This window comes from Phoca vitulina, unplaced genomic scaffold (genome assembly GCF_004348235.1).
Source record: "Phoca vitulina isolate PV1807 unplaced genomic scaffold, GSC_HSeal_1.0 scaffold20, whole genome shotgun sequence".
In the NCBI taxonomy this organism is placed as follows: Eukaryota; Metazoa; Chordata; class Mammalia; order Carnivora; family Phocidae; genus Phoca; species Phoca vitulina.
In genome coordinates this window covers 40,677,175-40,695,696 of record NW_022589723.1, presented here as the reverse complement: position 1 = coordinate 40,695,696, position 18,522 = coordinate 40,677,175, and the positions used below count along the sequence as shown (strand labels likewise).

Here is an 18,522-nt window from a genome sequence, read left to right as displayed (position 1 = left end):
CATTTTACTAATTTATCTACTTTTGTATATGTTTAAAACTTTATTTCACAAAAACTTTAAAATGAAAATAAATAAAAGGACCCATTTTAAAATGGGAGCCATTGAAAGGTAGTCCTATAGTACTGATGTCATGGTCAACATTATAAACAAGGCACTCAGAAAGAAAGGAAGCCAGAATAACTGGGGTTCAAGAGTAAGAGGGTAAATAAGATTAAACAGGTGACAAAGGTCACATATATAGGACTTTCTGCAGTGTGGGGATATGACTGGATTTATGTTTAAGAAAGAACACTTGGCTGTTCTAAAAATAGACTACAGGGGTAAGACATAGAGCAAGGATTATCTTAAATTCTGGTGCCCTAAATGGAATTTATAAAGAGGTCAACCCTATTGCTAGATACTGTGCTACATGCTTTACAGATATCAATTTAGTCCTCACAGTAGCTCTGTAAGGTAGGTATTATTATCATTATCATACAAGTTGGGAAGCTTCAGCTTAGAGAGGTTAAGTCAAAAGTCACACAACTACCAGTGGTATAGATGGAATTCAAATCTTAGTCTGACTCCAGTGCTTTTCTCACTATGTGAAATTATTCCCCATGCTATGGACACCAAAGAGTTGCAGAGATGGTAGGTAGGCTAGCGCTTCTAAAAATAATAGTGGAGGAATTCTCACCTGATCATAGACCAGAATAACCACTAAATTAACTTCTCTTGACCCACACTAGTCAGACAGAAATGATGCCTATGGATATATTCCTGAGTCAAAATTTGACTAGTATCCCTGTCACCAGTATTTCCACTTTCCAGCCCATTTTCAACAGTACTTCCAATAGAGATTTTATTAAAAAAAAAAAAAAAAAAAGTTGGGGCACCTGGCTGGCTCAGTTGGCGGAGCATGCAACTCTTGATCTTGGGGTTGTGAGTTCAAGCCCCATGTTGGGTGGAGAGATTACTTAAAAAATAAAACCTTAAAAATTAAAAATAAATAAAAATTTTTAAAAAGTCACACACTAGGGGTGCCTAGGTGGCTCAGTCAGTTAAGTGTCTGCCTTCGGCTCAGGTCATGATCCCAGGGTCCTGGGATCCAGCCCTGCATCGGGCTTTCTGCTCAGTGGGGAGTCTGCTTCTCCCTCTCCCTCTGCTGCTCCCCCTGCTTGTGCTCTCTCTCTGTCAAATAAAGAAATAAAATCTTAAAAAAAAAAAAGTCACACACTTTCCCCCTTAAAATTGGTTTCTGCCCCAAAATCTAAAGATAAGGGCCAAATATTTCAACATATCATGCAAGCCTTTTCATAGTTTGTCTCAGCACTTTTCAAACTTTTTGTTCTCAGGATTCTTTTACACTTAAAAATTATTGAGAAGTACAAGGGCTCTTGTTTATGTGAATTCTACCTACTGATATTATATTAGAAATTAAAAATGAGAACATTTAAAAATAGTTATAGTCATTTAAAAATAATAAACCCTTTAAAAATAGTAACCTAAATAACATTATTTTCAAATCTCTTTAATATCTGGCTTAACAGAAGACAGATGAATTCTCATATGTGCTTCTGCATTCAATCGGCTATGATATGCTGCTTTGGTTAAAGTACAGTTGACTCTTGAACAATGCAGGGGTTAGAGGTGCTGCCCCTCATGCAGTCAAAAACCTGTGTATAAATTTGACTCCCCCAAAACTTATTACTAGTAGCCTACTATTAAGCAGAAGTATTACTTATAGCCAATTAACACATATATGTTTTTAAAGATTTATTTATTTGAGAGAGAGCACGCATAGGCAGGAGGGGCAGAGGGAGAGGGAGAGAGAATCTGAAGCAGACTCCACGCTGATTGTGGAGCCTGATGAGGAGCCTGATCTTATGACCCTGAGATTATGACCTGACCTGAAACCAAGAGTTGACTGTTTAACTGCGCCACCCAGGCACCCCCAATTAACACATATTTTGTATGTTATATGTATTATATACTGTATTCTTATAATAAAGTAAGCTAGAGAAAAGAAAATGTTATTAAGAAAATCATAAGGAAGAGGAAATACATTTACAGTACTGTACAGTATTTATTAAAAAATCCATATATAAGTAGACCCATGCAATTCAAACCTGTGTTGTTCAAGGGTCAACTATATATTAAAAAAATTTGATCTCATTCATATATATAGGTGGGAAAGGAAAAAGTATATTAGTAGACTTTTAGATAATTGTGGATATTCTTCTTGGTACTATAGCAGAACTTGATAAGTGGAAGTCTCTTAAAGGTTACTTGCAATGTGGAATCTGAAACCGTATCAATAAACATTTTGGACTCAGTTGCATTAAAATCTATCCGTCCAACTTGCAGTTTCAATGGATCTTTTACTTATGTATAATTTTGTAATATTGTGCATTGGGTCATTTGGAAATTACCAGTTCAATGAGTTATGCAGATCTTCCAAATGTTGACACATTATATATTTAAAAATCTTTTTATGCAAATACCACCACTACCAAACTCATCAGAAAAATCTCTAAGTATTAGAAAGCTGTCAAGGTCATGGTAGCAGATATAAGTTTTCAAAAATTCTTATTTTTATTTGAAGGCCTGAACTTTTTATCATTGACTACAAATACTGTCAGTTGTTTTCCTTGAAGTAATAGGCTTACAGCGTTCATTCTTAAGAAAGTATCTTCCAAGCACTCAAGTCTGAATAGCCACAGTGGATTTGCCACTTGTTCTTTCAAGGTAGTCCATGAAAAAGGTGGCTAGGGGACACCTGGGTGGCTCAGTCAGGTCAGCATCTGCCTTTGGCTCAGGTCATCATCCCAGGGTCCTGGGATTGAGTCCCACATCGGGCTCCCTGCTCAGAGGGGAGGTGGCTTCTCCCTCTGCCTGCCACTCCCTCTGCTTGTGCTTTTTCTCTCTCTCTGACAAATAAGTAAATCTTAAAAAAAAAAAAAGAAAGAAAAAGAAAAAAGTGGCTAGTTCAGCTTTGTAACTCAAACTATTTTTCCTTGCAATAACACCATACTTTGGTATGCAACAGAAATAATCTATGTATACTTACCATTTCATCACATGGAATTTTTAAACGGACACAGTTTCAATGGCTGACATTTAATAAAATTTACTACTTCACCAAGGACATGCTTAAGTGAAACTTTTTTTTTTCAACTATTTGTACACTATTATGCCATGGCTTTGACTTGTGTTAAGGTATAAGTAGTTTTGCCTACTATTGTTTTTGTACCATCAGTGCAAATGTCAATGCAGTGAAAAGAATAATGTCTTATTATGAAAACAGTGACTTCTGCATGATCACTATTTGACCTTGCCTTGACCACATTTGCAGAACCACGGGTCTATTCATTATCCTTTTCCAGCCACCTGTCTGGATTCTGTTTGCTATCATCTGCTCTGTGACTCTGCATATATTGTTCCTTTAGCCTACAGTATCTTTCCCAAGCAGCGGGAAAAATCCTATCTGTCTTTTAAGATCTGGTTTGTATTTCATTTCTGAGAAGTCTCTTTTAAGCTGATCTAATCATTGTCTTTTATGCTTCTGTACCACTACCCACATACATTGTTTTAGCATTTATTACATGGAAGGCAGAGGGGCTACTGACCTCTTAAAGCACCCAAACTGTGCCAGACCCTGTGCGAAGTCTCTTACATATTCTCCCTTTATATCCTCAAACTAACTCCATGTGATAAGTGTCATTACAATCACTGTCCACTGAAGGACCGGACAAATAGCCGAAGTGAAGTCAAACCTAAACCTGTTATTTCAGCAGCGTGATGATCTTTCCCCCATCTGTCCCTATGGCCCATATACGGCACAGTTAAGATACTCATTTTTGTCACCTGAAGAGTCAAATAAATGAATTTAATAACAATCTAATCTCGGGGCACCTGGGTAGCTCAGTCATTAAGCGTCTGCCTTCGGCTCAGGTCATGATCCCAGGGTCCTGGGATGGAGCCCTGCATCGGGCTGGGCTCCCTGTTCAGCGGGGAGCCTGCTTCTCCCTCTCCCACTCCCCCTGCTTGTGTTCCCTCCCTCGCTGTGTCTCTCTCTGTCCAAAAAAAAAAAAAAAAAAACCTTAAAAAAAAACAACAACAATCTAATCCCATAATAAAAGTCTCTACAAAGTCCCTTATCTTTTAGGGTCTGGCCTTCAGTTGAGTATTTTTCAATTCTTATAGTTTGGATTTGGAATCTTCATTACTTATTGAAAAACTTGAATTTTCATTTCTTCCAGCAGTGCATTCCCAGCCGTGGGAATGGTAATTTAATGATTACACTGCCATCAAGCTGGAAACACAAATGTTGACATTTGACAGTAACATTTTTCCCTTTCAAAGCTGCTTCAAGTAAATATCAATGGTGTATCCAAGTAAATTAAGTAATTATTGAAAAAGCAAATGATGTATATTTTTCAATGAGTATCATGTTTATTTTAAAACTTCCCAAAAAGTTAAAAAAAAAACTATTTAAAACCTCTTTTTCTCCTCAGTCTGAGACAATTATGAAATGTGACAATTCTAGTGTGTCTCTAAGAAAAGCTTAATACCTCAAAAACGCTTAACTTAGACTACAGCACATTAGCTTTAGATCCCGAATGGTGGTGAGATCAGTGGCTCCCCAAGTGTAGCCCCAGGGCCAGCAGCCGCAGCACCACCTGGGGGCTTGTTAGAAGTGCAAACTACCAGGGCCCGCACCACCTCAGACCACCACATCAAAAACTTTGGGGGTGGGGCCCAGCAATCTGCTTTAACAGCCCTCAAGTTACTATGATGCATGGTTAAATCTGAAACCAATGGGGCAAACCAACTGCATTGTTTGGATTTGTTTTAAAGATTTACTTATTTGAAAAAGAGAAAGAGAGCACACGTGGGGGGCGGGTAGGAATAGAGGTAGAGGGGGAAGGGAAGCAGACTCCCCACTGAGAGTGGAGTCCACCTTGGGGTTAATCTCAGGACCTGAGATCATGACCTGAGCCAAAACCAAGAGTTGGGTGCTTAACTGACTGAGCTACCCAGGTACCCCTCGTGGAGTTACTTATTAAGAACTGATGAATTTTGGAAGATATGACTGGCTCATGTACAAGCAAATCTGTGAAAATATAAGCTGTAGAGTTAAGGGGTCTGCCATGCCGTGGCATGCAGCCAAAATAGAGAATCTCATTCTACAGAAGAGGCCAAATCATTCCTTGGCTCTTCCTTCCAGGATGCGGGTAAACACACCACAGCCATACTTAATGAGGAGTGAAGTCATTTATTGATCTGCAAAAACTATCTGACATAAGTAACTCCAACCATGTGCAGCTTAAATTGCTTTTTTCCCAAATAAAACAGTAACCTGCAATACATGTGTTTTATTACTGCTAGAGTCTGATATTCTATCATCCAGTTTCAACTGCCAATGACAAGACTATTCTTTCCAGGAATATATCACCACTATTCTACTTGCTCTGCTATTATTTGGATTTAAGGAAAACAGGAACTTGCTAGCATTTTGACAACTATTTCGGGGTTATGTAAAAAGCTTATTTTCGTAAAGAATATATATATAAAACTTCTTAACATTTTGCTAGAAAAAGTGAAGGCATTAAGTGTTCACTTAATTTTTATTTATACTGTTCTAACAGAAAGCTGGTGAGAGGATCTGCCCTATCATAAGAGTTTGCTGTCTTTGCCAAAGAAAAGGCCAGACCTGGTAGAGAAGGCTTCCTGTAAGTAAGAAGGAGGCAGACTTAGAATCAGATCAAAGAAATACTCAGGGCATATCTTTGCTTAAAAATAAAAAGTACCGGGCACCTGACTGGTTCAGTTGGTAGAGCATGCGACACTTGATCTTGGGGTTGTGAGTTCGAACCCCATATTGGGTGTAGAGGTTACTTAAAAATAAAATCTTAAAAAAAAAACTACAGGGGATATAAGGAAATCATCCCATTTGTTACAAACTTGGGATAATAGTTCTTGTTTTTATTGGTGGTTCGTTAATTTTGCTTACAATACAAATGAGAAACAAAAAACCTTAAGCTTCCTAACATAAATGTTTATGTGAATGATTACAAGTGAAAATATAAAAATCTCCTTTGCCCTTGTGTTTATAATGCAACACTGTAGGAAGAATACAAGCTTTAGAGTCAGAAAGACCAAGTTTGAATTCTGGCTCTGACAATGATGAGCTACGTGAATCTGCTTAATTCTTAACTTCTCTCATCTTCGGTTTCCTCATCTGAAGAATACAACCAATTTGTAGGGCTGCTGTACGGATGGGAGATAGATCCTGGGAATGCGCTTTACACTGGGTAGGTGATCACGAAGAGTCATTTAAGAATGAAAGGAAATGGCTAGCTAGAGAACTGAGTGGGTGTGAGTGGGTGTACATTGGCCGGCTGCCCTCAGGATTCTGCTACTGGCTGGGTCTCAATCTCAATAACCAACTTCTCCTCTAGCACCCACGTGTTAGATAACTATCAACTGCTGGCCCCTGTCTCCACCGCAGCCCCCCCCACCCCCATTTTCCACCATACTTGGAAAGAAGAGACAGCAATAAAAACCCAAATATTCCCTCAAAACAAAGTAACGCATATAGAGCTAACACCTCGGTGAAAACCAAAACGAATCGCTTAAGAAGCTTTATTCTATCTACAGTGAGGGTAAGAAGAGTGCTACCATTTATTCATTTGATCTTGTTTCTTCCTCACACTATCACAGCATTTCCAAGCAATGTATTATTTATTGCTATTAAGGTGTTACGGATTTGCTTTTCTATGTTCAAGCCCCTCTGCATTCACCAGAATGCAGCAGGCTACTTTAGCTAAATCTCCAGGGCCATAAACCTTGTTTGGTACAATAAGATCACTTTAATAATACTCTAATCTTGGAATGCAGTTACAAAGATAGATGATGGCCACTGAGTGCTACTTATAAACAGAAATGGCTCTTATGTAATCTTAAAGATGTAAAAAACTTAGCACCTAAAAATGTGTTAAAAAATTCCCATACTCTGCCATTCTATTTTACATACCTGAGAATTTTTTTAGGAACCTGTGATGGAGAAGAATGACTCCTTTTCTTCTTCTCTGAGTCCAGCAGTAACCCATCCTCTGCGCCGTCCTGCTCTCTGACTGCTGCCTGGTCTGCTCTGGCCTTCTGATCCACACTGAGCTGGCTTTGGGCGGGATCACACCTGTACATAAAGACGATGGCTGGCTTCTCACTGGACTCTCCTTTTGCCTCTGTGAACCAGTGATGGCGCTGGACTGGCGGAGGCGGCAGCATGTGGATGACTGTGCCATCCAGGCCCACCAGTTTCCCTTTCTCTCGGTCTTTCTCTTTGTCATCCTCCTCATCTGTTTTCCGGCGGCGGAAGAAGCTTTTAAATGATATCCAGCGTTTAGGTTTTGCATCAGCGGCCCGCCTACTGCCTTCAGAGTGCAAAACCGATTCAGCTTCCGTTGACCTGGTGGGACTGGTTGGCTTGGTCCAGTTGGTGAAATGCCTCTGCAGAAGGTTGCTTGCATGATAAGGGGAGGAAGTAGAACGAGGTGGGGGAAAGGGAGGTGGTGGCTCACTCTGGGGGTTAGCCACGAATTTAGAGAGAGGGGTCGTGCCTGGCTTTGCAAGCGGATCTTTCCATACTTTGGCAGTAGGGCTTTCTGTGGTCTGAGGGGCTTCAGCTTCACCACTGGGCTGAGATGTGAAGAGAGATTTGGGTCGGACTGGTGTACTCTTAGGTGTACTCTTAGCAGCATCGGCATCTGGAGGAACTGCATACAGCTCTTCCACGCTGCATGCTTTTGGGCCAGACTGGGGCATTTCTGGAGGAGACTGTGGCGGATGGATGGAAGCCACAATCTGAGAAAGCACTGTGCTCGCTTTCTCCCTGGTGCCGCTGCCGTTGCTCACCATCTGAGATGCCTGAGGGCCTTCTGTTTTGGCCACAGGTTCTTGAGTGGTTCTCTGGATCTTTGTTGGGGAGCTGTGGCTAGAACTATAGCTTTTCTGTGGTGAAGACTGACCTCTGTTAAGACAGCTGTTAAACTCCTGAACTTTCTGAGCCACTGAGCCCCTTTTACGCTCTGTGCTGTTTGAAAACCCTTTGGCTTGGGGACATTCAGCAGGTTTGCTAGTGGTGTTATCAGACGCTTTGCTTTCAGTTTCAATTTCTTCATAAGTATGGCTTATTATACTTGTGGTTTTTTCCTTCACTGAGAGTTCTCCACTTGTTCCGAGAAAACTTTTGTAAATGGCTAGATTGTCATATGCATTTGGATTGATGACAATGGGGACTTTGATGGCGTTTTTGGAACTCCGAGCATAAGTCGGCTCGTCATGAATTATAATTGGAAAAGGTGGCATACCAGCATTGTTATAACTATTAAATTTTATTTCGGACAAATTGGGTGACTTAACAGGGATAGTTTTAGAGGAAATGTTTGTAGTTGTTGGTGAAGTAGGTGCTGATTTGTGACAGTTTTTCCTCGGAGGGACGTTTGGCCCAGTCCCACCGCTAATCAATTCCACCTTGGGTATCTTTTGTCGTGGGCTGGTACTGGAAGTCCATACTTCCTGGTATCGTATTGCACTGGAGTTTTGGAAATGGGCACTTGTTTGTCCTGATGTCAGTGTGGGTGATGTCAGTGCGGGCGATGTCACCGGAGAGTTTGGAGTAGAAGATGAGATTTTTGTCTTGGGGCTGTTAACAGGGCCCTCGAGGTGCTCACTGGCCATGGCTGCCGACACGTCCACGATAGTATATGGCTTGCACAATGGCTGATCCAGATTGACAACTCGGTAAGGCTTTGCTTGCTCTTCTATAGGGACGAGGTTTATGGTTACTGCTTGCCCAGCGATATCGGTAGAGGCTTTACTTTCCTGCTTCTCAGTCTGTACAGCAATCTTGCCATCCTTCTCTTCTAATCGGAGAGCAAGGACTGCTTTGTGTGTTTCTGGAACTTTTATTGAGCTTTTAGGTGCCTGTGAGGAGTCCTTCTCCTGATTATTACCAGAGAGACTTTCACAATTCGGCTCCCTTTCCTTCATGTCCTTAGAATCTCCCGGGTTACCAGGAGATATTCCCCCATTACAGATCTTCTGGGATAAACTACTGGCTGTCTCAGAACGTGATTCTTCTGTTAAAGAAGAACCTGGTGACGTAGAGTCAGATGACGCCATGCTCTGAATGCTTCCTGGTCCATAGGAGGCCACAGAGTTCTCTTCATAGCCATTCAGGATTTCATCATAGCTGTCATCATAGTCTACAGCACAGATTCTCTGCAGAGACTTATTTCGCAGGGGGACCGTATTCCATTTTTTGTCCACAAAGAATCGAACAGGAGACAAAGTATTTGCCCTGAAGTTAGCAAAGCGGGGTTGCCCTCTCATGCGAATCTCCATGGCCAACAGCTCTTCATCACTCTCATCCCAGCTCTCATGCTCCTCCGCCATGTTACTGAAAAGTACATCTTCTTCACTCTCCTCGCCACTAGAGAACTCTGGGTAACAGAACCGTCCCCCTTCATTACTGATCACTTCTGTGCTCCCACTCAGAATCACATGCTTGCCTTGAGTGTCCTTTATCCCGCCCATCATGCAGCTTGGTGGAAGCTTTCTTTCCAGTGATCTTTTATAGCAATCATTTATTCTTCCTAAGAACATTTCTCTGGAGTTTGTTTCACTTCCTCTTATCTGAGGGGTGGTATCCAAGCCTGCTATCTCCTTTAACACATCAGTTAGTCCATTATTGTTATTTGATATCTTCTTGGCACTATCATTATTGCCATAAGGCTTAGGAACATGGCTAAATCCTTCAATGTCATCTTCATTATTATTATTAAGTGGTTTCTGATTCAAGGCCGTCCTGTTTCGGTTCCATCCTATGACGACAGGTTTGTTCTCACAGTGTTCTTGGATACTAAGTTCACCACATACACTTTGCCCATCTGCCACTATCATAGTGGGCTTCACAGCTATAGTGGGTTTTTTAGCCACAGGAGGACGGAAATTTCCAGTGTTCCTCATGCGGTGGTTGTTACTGTGATTGGCATTCGTTTTCACATTGCCATGGGTGATGGGTGCCTTCTCAGGGTCTGGGGGAAGCTGGTGCAAGCTTTTAGGTTTAAAGCAGTTCTTGCATTCACCAGGTTTCCAAACGTGTTCAGTAAAGCTGTTACAAGCAGACATTTTTTAAAAAGGACCTTCACAGACAATGCTTCCCTTTCAGTGCATGGTAAAACTTTCATCCATCAGTCTTCACCTCCCCTAGGCATCACAGCAGCTCTTGTAAGTATGATCAATCTGTGGGGGGCGGAAAAGAAAATCTAAATGGAGAAGGCACTATGAGGCATATCATGATGACTTAACAACAACTGGCTCCACTCCTCAACTTTTCCTTAAATTAAAAGATTGAGAGAGAAACTAATTTGGGCACTTTTTGAACTCCCTTTAGCCAAGCAGCATTTTGGAAAGTTTGTTTTGCAGCCGTAATTTTGTACCCCCTCATTGAACTATATATAATCTTTCCCTTGATGTCTATGTGGCAATGATACTGTGAACTTGCCCTCTGGGAGTGACTCCGAAACTGCTCTTTTTAATATCTACCAACCTGTATGACACTTCTTAGTCCACTGAAGGTTCTTCTTCTTCTACCTACCCTTTTGATTTTGGGTATCTCATAGACTCCTCAATCTCGATGCATTCAAAACGAATCCTCTGGCTACCCCTCTTCTCAACTCTGGGAAACTTTTCCACTCTAACCAGCCCTCCCCTCTACTCCCCAGGCCACCTCCTTCCTCTGCCTTTACCCTATTTCAGTTATTGTCACTATCCTCTACTTACATAGCTAAGCTCAATTACTGACACCTCTTCCCTCACTTCTAACTCCGCATCTAACTAACTCCTTAAATTAGTCTTGCCAATTTGATCTATTACATTTCATTGAAACTCTTTCTTGCCATTACCAGCCCCTGCTAGTAGTTCAGAGACTCACCATCCTTTGCCTAGATTCCTGAAATAGGCTAATTAACGATCTTCATGCCTGCAGTCTCACCCCATTCCAATCCAATCTCTTTACATTTGCTACTCAAAGTGTGGTCCTCAGACAAGAAATATCAGCCTCGTTTGGGACCTTGTTAGAAATGCAGTATCTCAGGTACAACCCCAGATCTACTGGATCACAATTCATATTTAATGAGATTCTCAGGTGATTCTATTGTTCTCTGTACTACTATCAAATTTATTACTTTCTAAAATGTTAATATGATCAACTTACTACCTAGCTTAACTATTCTGTGGCTCAATCTTACCTAATGCACTGACTCCCAAATGTCAGTGTGCAGACTAGGGGTTGCCAGCTAAATAAGAACCACTCAGGGAAGCACCGTAGACCCACCTAGTCAATCTCTGAGGGAAGAGTCTAGGAATCTGATTTTTTAATAAGTTCTCCAGGTTGTTTTTTTTTTTTTTTTTTTTTTTTAACAAGTTCTATGTGCATTAAGGTGTTGGAACCTCTGAGTTATAGGATGGGATATAAGCCCCTTAGGTTTTCATGATATGGTCCTTGCCTCCCTTCTAGCCTTATGTCTTAACAATCAACTAGTCTTACACTGTAAATCCCACTGGGCTACTTGTTTCTCCTTGGTACTATCAAAGCCACTTAGACATACCTCTATGAACAAGCACTTTTCATTTTTAATTGTCTGTCTCCCCACAAGTTTTTGAGCTTCTTCAAGGTCTGGGCTGTATCTTATTCATCTCAATATGTCTAGCATAAGGAGCTGAATAAATACTGGTTGACTAAATGTGCTGGTTTATTTAAAAAAACGGATCTTATGACTTTCTCCTTTGTCTTAGGTACATAGCTGCAGACTTTCCCCCAGAACATCACTACAGTGTTACATTTCTAATTTGGATATTATAATAAAGTTGGCAGTGGGCATGTACATGTAAGAACTATTTTAATGGCTAAAGAGTTTAACTTTATTCATGTACAAGGACAGTGATGGGATCCTTGGTTTGGTCAGAAATGCAGTCTTTTTGCTGAGTTTCAGCACATGTATAAAGAAGGAAAGAATATTTTCTTTAGCTCCCAGGTGTGCATGCATACACCTGCACACACAGAGCTAAGTCCCTTGTGAATAATATTCATAAAGTACTCTGCCTCAGTGGAAGAAGTACAGACTTAAAGATCAAAGTATTCCACACAAGAGAGCACAACAACCTGGCCAAAACCTAAGTTCATTCTTTGCTGGAGATCATCAAATGCTTCTTTTCAATATGGTTAAAATATATTTTTCAAGTGTTTGTTTGAAAACATTTATTTAGTCTTTCTGATATTCTAAAAGCTATTCCTTAGTTGATAAAACCATTTCCTGCTAGTCTGAGATTGGAACATTTTGAGCAAGGGGAAGAAAGGCATAAAATTAGGCTGAAAGGGAGAGCAGGGTCCAGATCATGCAGGGCCATTTAGGCTTTCAAAGATTACAGGGTTTATCCAAAGAGGAGTGGGAAGCCACTGAAGGGTTTTAAATAGGGGAAACAACATGATCCAATTTGCATTTTAAAAAGACAGCTTTAACCAAAAAACATGAAATACTTAGGTATAAATCTAATAAAATATGTGCAAAATCTACACTCTCTACGCAGAACACTACAAAACACTGATAAAAAGGTATCAAAGACTTAAATAAATGGAGAGAGATACCAAGATCTCTCAGTATTCTTAAGGTGTCAATCTCCCCCAGATTGCTCTGTAGATTCAACATAATTCTAACAAAATCCAAGCAGGATTTTTTTTTGTAGAAATCAACAAGCTAATTCTAAAATGTATTCAGAAAGGCAAAGGAACTAGAATAGCCAAAGCAATTTCGAAAAATAACAAAGTTGGAGGACGCCCCCCTTACCTGACTTCAAGACTTAGCATAAAGCTACAGTAATCCTGACAATGGGGTATTGGCAAAGGACAGAAACATAAATGGGGGAAGTGGGGCAAGCAAATACCAGCCCAGAGGCTGAATCTAGCCTGTCCCTTGTTTTTATATGACCCAAAGCTAAGGATGCTTTTAAAATTTTTAAGTGATTGCAAAATTCAAAAGAATGGTATTTTGTGACAAGTGAAAATTATATGGAATTCCAAATAGAGTGCCCGTAAATAAAGCTCTACTGGAACATAGCCAGGCTCATTTGTCTCCATATTGTCTGTGGTGGCTTCGTGCTACAATGCAGAGCTGAGCGGTTCGGACAGACTGCATGTGGTGGCACACTCATCACTGCCCAGTGCTTTTCAAGCACTCTACAGACCAGCATTTCTACTGCTACAGGTATCACCCACGTGAAAAGACATTTTTCAAAGATTAAAAATATGGCAAATTTCACATTAATAAATGAATTTTGTAATAAAGTCTGAGAGGAAACACTAACTTAGCACCCTAGTTAAGCAAAATATTATCCCTCTCCCAAAAAAGAGTTCCATTCTTTGGATTAGTAGAGCTGCATTTCAGAAAACTGTACTCAATTATTACATTTTGAATTTTGTTTGAAAAATTCACGGAAATTTGTTTTCTCTTATTATACAAGTACTTACACAATACCTTCAATTTTGCCTTTTGGCCTGCAAAACCTAAAATATTTACTATCTAGTTCTTTACAGAAAAAGTCTGCTGACCCCTGATATAGATCAAAACAGACACAGAACAGAATAGAGTCCAGAAATAGGACAATACAAATATAGGCAACTGATACTTGCCTACAGCAGTGAATATTCTTTTCAACAAATGTGCTAGAGCAACTGGATATCCATGGGCAACAAAGTAAATCTCAATTCATACCTCACACTTCGTATACAAAAATTAACTCAAAATGGATCACAGATCTAAGTATAAAGTGTAAAGCTATAGTACTTTTAGGAGGAAAAAACAGGAGAAAATCTTTGTGACTTTGAGTTAGTCCAAGTTCTCAGATACAACACAAAGAGCATGATCCATTAAAAAAATGACAATTTGGATTTTATCAAAATTAAAAATGTTTGCTCTGACAAAGATACTGATAAGAGAATGAAAAGACAACCTACAGATGAGACTTTTTTGCAAAGTACATATCTGACAAAGGACTTTGTATCCAGAATATATGAAGAACTTCCAAAATTCAATAAAAAGAAAACAAATCTGATAAAAAATAGGCAAAAGGTTTGAGCAGACACTTCACCAAAGGTATATGGATTGCATATAAACATGTGAAAGATGCTAAATATCCTTAGTCATACAGAATGCACATTAGAACTGCAATGAGCTAGCTCTATGGATCCACTAGAATGGTTAAAATGAAAACAAACAGGAAAACTGATACTAGGGAAGATGTGGTACAACAGAAATTCCTATGGTGCTGGTGGGAATGCAGATGGCACAACCACTTTGGAAAACAGATTGGCAGTTTCTTATAAAGCTAAATGTAAGCCATAGGACCCAGCCGGCTCACCTCTCGGTATTTACCCAAGACAAATGAAAAGTTATGTTTACACTAAAGCATGTACACAAAGGTTTATAGGCAAAAACTGGAATAATTCAAATGTTGTGTGGTGGTGGCTAGATGACTACATGTATTTGTCAAAATTCATAGAATTCTACACTAAAAAAAGATTTATTACTGTATATAAATCAAACCTTAATACTTCTGACTCAAAAATAAAAGACAGCTCTGGCTGCTGTATGGAGAATAAACTGGGGAGAACAGGACAGGAAGCCAGGACACTGTCCAAAGGGCTGCTGTGGGTAAAATAAGGTATGATGAGGATCTGAATTAGGATGTGGCATCAGGGAAGGCAGAGAAATGTAGATGCATGAATGACTAGATTCTGGAGAGAGTAATAGATGTTGAGATTTTGGGGTTATGTATTTAGATGATTTGTGGGGTCATTTACTGAGATAGACAATGTTGGAGGAGGTGTAACTTTTAGGAAATAAGGTTATCAGTCCATATTTTGTTACCATATAATAGAGGAAGCAGTTGAATTTAGAAGTCTGGAATACAGAAAGGAATTCTGCTGTTCTTGTCTGTTTGGGAATTACTATAGGAATATCTATGCTAAAAAGAAACTAGAGTGAGCTAGAAGGTGGTCTTGGTGGGTAAACCAGGGAGAAGAGAAGAACCCCTACAGAAAACTCAAAAATAACAGTCGTAACGGTGATGATACAGAAGCCAGATGAGGAGATTTCATTAAGGGGGGAGAAGCCAACTATTGCAAATGCTGCTGACAGTTAATGAGGAATGAGGACCTAAATGTGCCCACTGGACTTGACAACATGGGCTCATTGGTGACTTTAGCTTTAACTACTGTGGTGCAGCAGTGGGGATGGAAAGGAGACTGTGGTCAGCTGCAGAGTGAGAAGATAGAGTAATTGTAGATAACTTTTTTTAAAATTTTATTATGTTACGTTAATCACCATACATCACATCATTAGTTTTTGATGTAGATAACTATTTGAAGAGGTTTAGGTGGGAAGTGGAAGAAAGAACCAGGTGGAAGTGGGGGTGGGGTGGTGTTGTTGTCCAGAAAGGATTTCCTTAGTTTAAGATGACAAAAATGAGATCACGATGAATATTAATATTGGAGAAAGACACAGAAGAGTGTGAGGCTGGAGAGACAGGAAAAAGGTAGATAATCCCAAACCCAAGAATATTAAAACTGGGCAGGCTCCATTTCAATCTTTCTGTTTTATAGCTGAGGAAAGCTGAAGGCCCCCAAGAAGGCCACAAGGTGAATGACAAAAGATCTGAGACTCAAGGCTATAGCAACCTACCATACGTTTTGTTTTAAATTATTTTTTCTTTTGTTACATGAGATTTTTTCTTTTGTTATATATGCTCACTGTGAAAAATCAGAGAAGCGTGAAAGAAAATAGAAATCACGTGTAATCCTATTACTTGGAAGAAACTTCTATCAATAGTTTGGGGCAGTTCATGTCAGTCACCAAGAATTTTTTTTAAGAAGACATTCCCTGTCTACTTAGCACTATGTGGCATTAAATATAAAAGAATAAGGCATCCTGGCCTAATAGCTTGTTAACGAAGTTAAATCCACCACTGATCAGAGAGGGATTCAATTTTCTCTTTTAAAGTAGTACACTATATTTTCTTTTTCCAAGCCTAGTAGATAAATAGTCAAAATAATTCCCCATGTTGAGTGCTAGTAAGTTAATTCAGTCAAGAGATGGCTGTTGAGTTGATTAGCAGCTATCACATTATCAACAGGACAGACAAATGGGATTCACCAGGAACACAATTAGCTTATGTCAGTGCTGTGTGCAACAGAAAGCCATCACTAAAATGGAGACTTTGGATTTGACAGTCCTTTACAAAGTCTGTGTACATCTGTATTCACGCTGCTGTGAAAACCAAGAGATGAAGCAAGCACACACCTTCAGCAAGCACCAGATGGAGCTGCTGTCTAAGCCACAAAGCCTTAACTATGAGGGCTTCATTTGTCAACACTAATTATGTTTGGAGACAAAGATGTGCACTTAAAGACACTGTCAAAACTATTTTAACTTGTAACAGGCTCTTAGAAAGAGAAGCTCTACCAGATTAGATGTAGTTCCGTCCAAGGAGCAATTCTTGGGCTTTCCTGCCTTTGTGAAATAACTTCAATGGCACTCAGTAACTAGCAGCTTTGCCTGCTCAACACTATACCCACGTCGGGAAACTCGAGTCGCCAAAGTTATGCTTGAGAAATAAAATAGGTGTCTCCTGAGGCATGTAAGGAAATATGACAGTCTAGCCTGGTGTCTTCTATTTATTTGCCAAGACAGGTCTGATATGGAGTCCCCAAATGGAGTGTTTGATAAGAAAAACCCCTTTGCTTCTATATTCCTTACAATCTCAAAGCAAACCCTACAGATGGAGTGGTCAGTGAGAGAGCTGAAAGGCTGAAGCTGCCTGTAGAAGCTAATGGAGATTCCATGATCTAAAATCCGATTTCGTGTTTGACAGTTTTCAAGACCAAAGCCCTTCAGGCTACAGATGAAGCTACTGAAGAGTAGCCTATTTCACTTCAAGTCATGACAGCTTTTTAAGAACCTATTACTGTTTTTCACTCTCTCTACTGCTATACAGACAATGACAATAATTAGTTTGCTTCAAGCCCAACAGTTTCAAGCAGATTTGATACAAAAAACTAAATCCACACTGGATTTCAATCTTGGAATAAACAGGCCTACACATAGAGCTGGAGCTCCCCAAGCCGGTTGTAATTTCCAAGTCAGTAAAGGGGGGAGACTGTGTAGGTGGTATATTAAACACCACATATAGAGCATTTCCTAAAGGCACCCAAGGAGAAACTTAATAATAAAGGAGGATTGGGAATGCACTGCTAAACTCCTTCCCCAATCTTGTGACTCCCGGAGGCCATTATCTTTCTTCATAAAATCTGTCACATTGCCATAGAGACAGAGTCAAGATCCTCAGTGCTGTACATGGGCTTTCAGGACACTTTCAGTGAGGAACTATCGCCTATATGTCATCCCACACATTAGTCCATCTCCAGGATACGAGGGTAAAATTTACAAGTTCAGGTTCTCATTAGGCTGTTGTAATGGAACATGTGGGTTACTTATATAAAAAAGGAAAGGAAAATGTGACAAATATCCCCACGTCATTGTTCCCAACCTTTCCTTCTTCCACGGTGAAAAATGCTGACCCGATACCTTAAGCGGCTGCCAAATCCTTCAGTATATGACTAAAAGGGTGGAGAGAGGAAGTGAAAGCAAAGCTGCAGGAAGGCTTTGTAGGAGATAAAACACAGCTTTAATTTGGAACACGAATGGAAATTCCATGAGTAAAAGGAACCTTCCTAATTTGAGATCTGACCCCCTCCCCACCCCTTTGTGGAAAAAAAAATCACAGTTCTTTGCTATCACAACAGTAGGCAAGATCTTAAGACAAGGTTCTCCTGGTTAAAGAAGAAAGCAAAGTAAAACCTGCTTAATTTGGAAAACTTAACTAAAGCTCTGTTGAAAAGAGGAAGCCCATCCACTTCCAATTGTTCTAACCGCAAGCTTTTTCTAACCATTTACTGTTCCTGTCACATGGTAGCCATCTCCGGACAAGAGCCTTGCATCAGCAAATGCACCACTGTGAAGTGCTACTGCTTAGCTCCCAACTCATTTTTTAAGCTCAAACTCTTTGATGAACCAGTTAAATAATAATAATTACTGTTATAAGATTATAAGTTCCAAAATGTACACTGAACCCACCTCAGACCCCCTACTTAGAAGGTATACATCAAAGAGGAGGTTAAAATGTAATCTAATAATAGCCAAGGACTCCATAGTGTTTTGCAGTTTTATTCTGTTCACAAGCTGCTCCCTCTGCTTGGAATGTATTTCCTCTAATGCTGTTTCATTTGGCAAAACTATTTATCCTTTAAGACCCAGTTCAAATTTTACCTGTGTGATGAAGCTTTACCTGACTTCCTAAGTACCATGTTGTATGGTAGTTATCTAAGTCCCTAGAAGGCAAGGCTGTGTCTTTTTCACTTCT

General features: G+C 39.9%; 1 protein-coding gene across 10 annotated transcripts in view; it reads right to left on the bottom strand.

The window, feature by feature from the left end:
* PEAK1 (pseudopodium enriched atypical kinase 1) overlaps positions 1-18,522 on the bottom strand; it is a 329,039-nt gene that overhangs the window by 64,771 nt on the left and 245,746 nt on the right. For all 10 annotated transcript variants that reach the window (XM_032417490.1, XM_032417496.1, XM_032417497.1 and 7 more), the window contains one exon: positions 7,019-10,290. In XM_032417490.1, coding sequence (XP_032273381.1) covers positions 7,019-10,176 — 3,158 coding nt within the window. In that variant the 5' untranslated portion in view covers positions 10,177-10,290. The remainder of the gene's footprint in view (positions 1-7,018; positions 10,291-18,522) is intronic.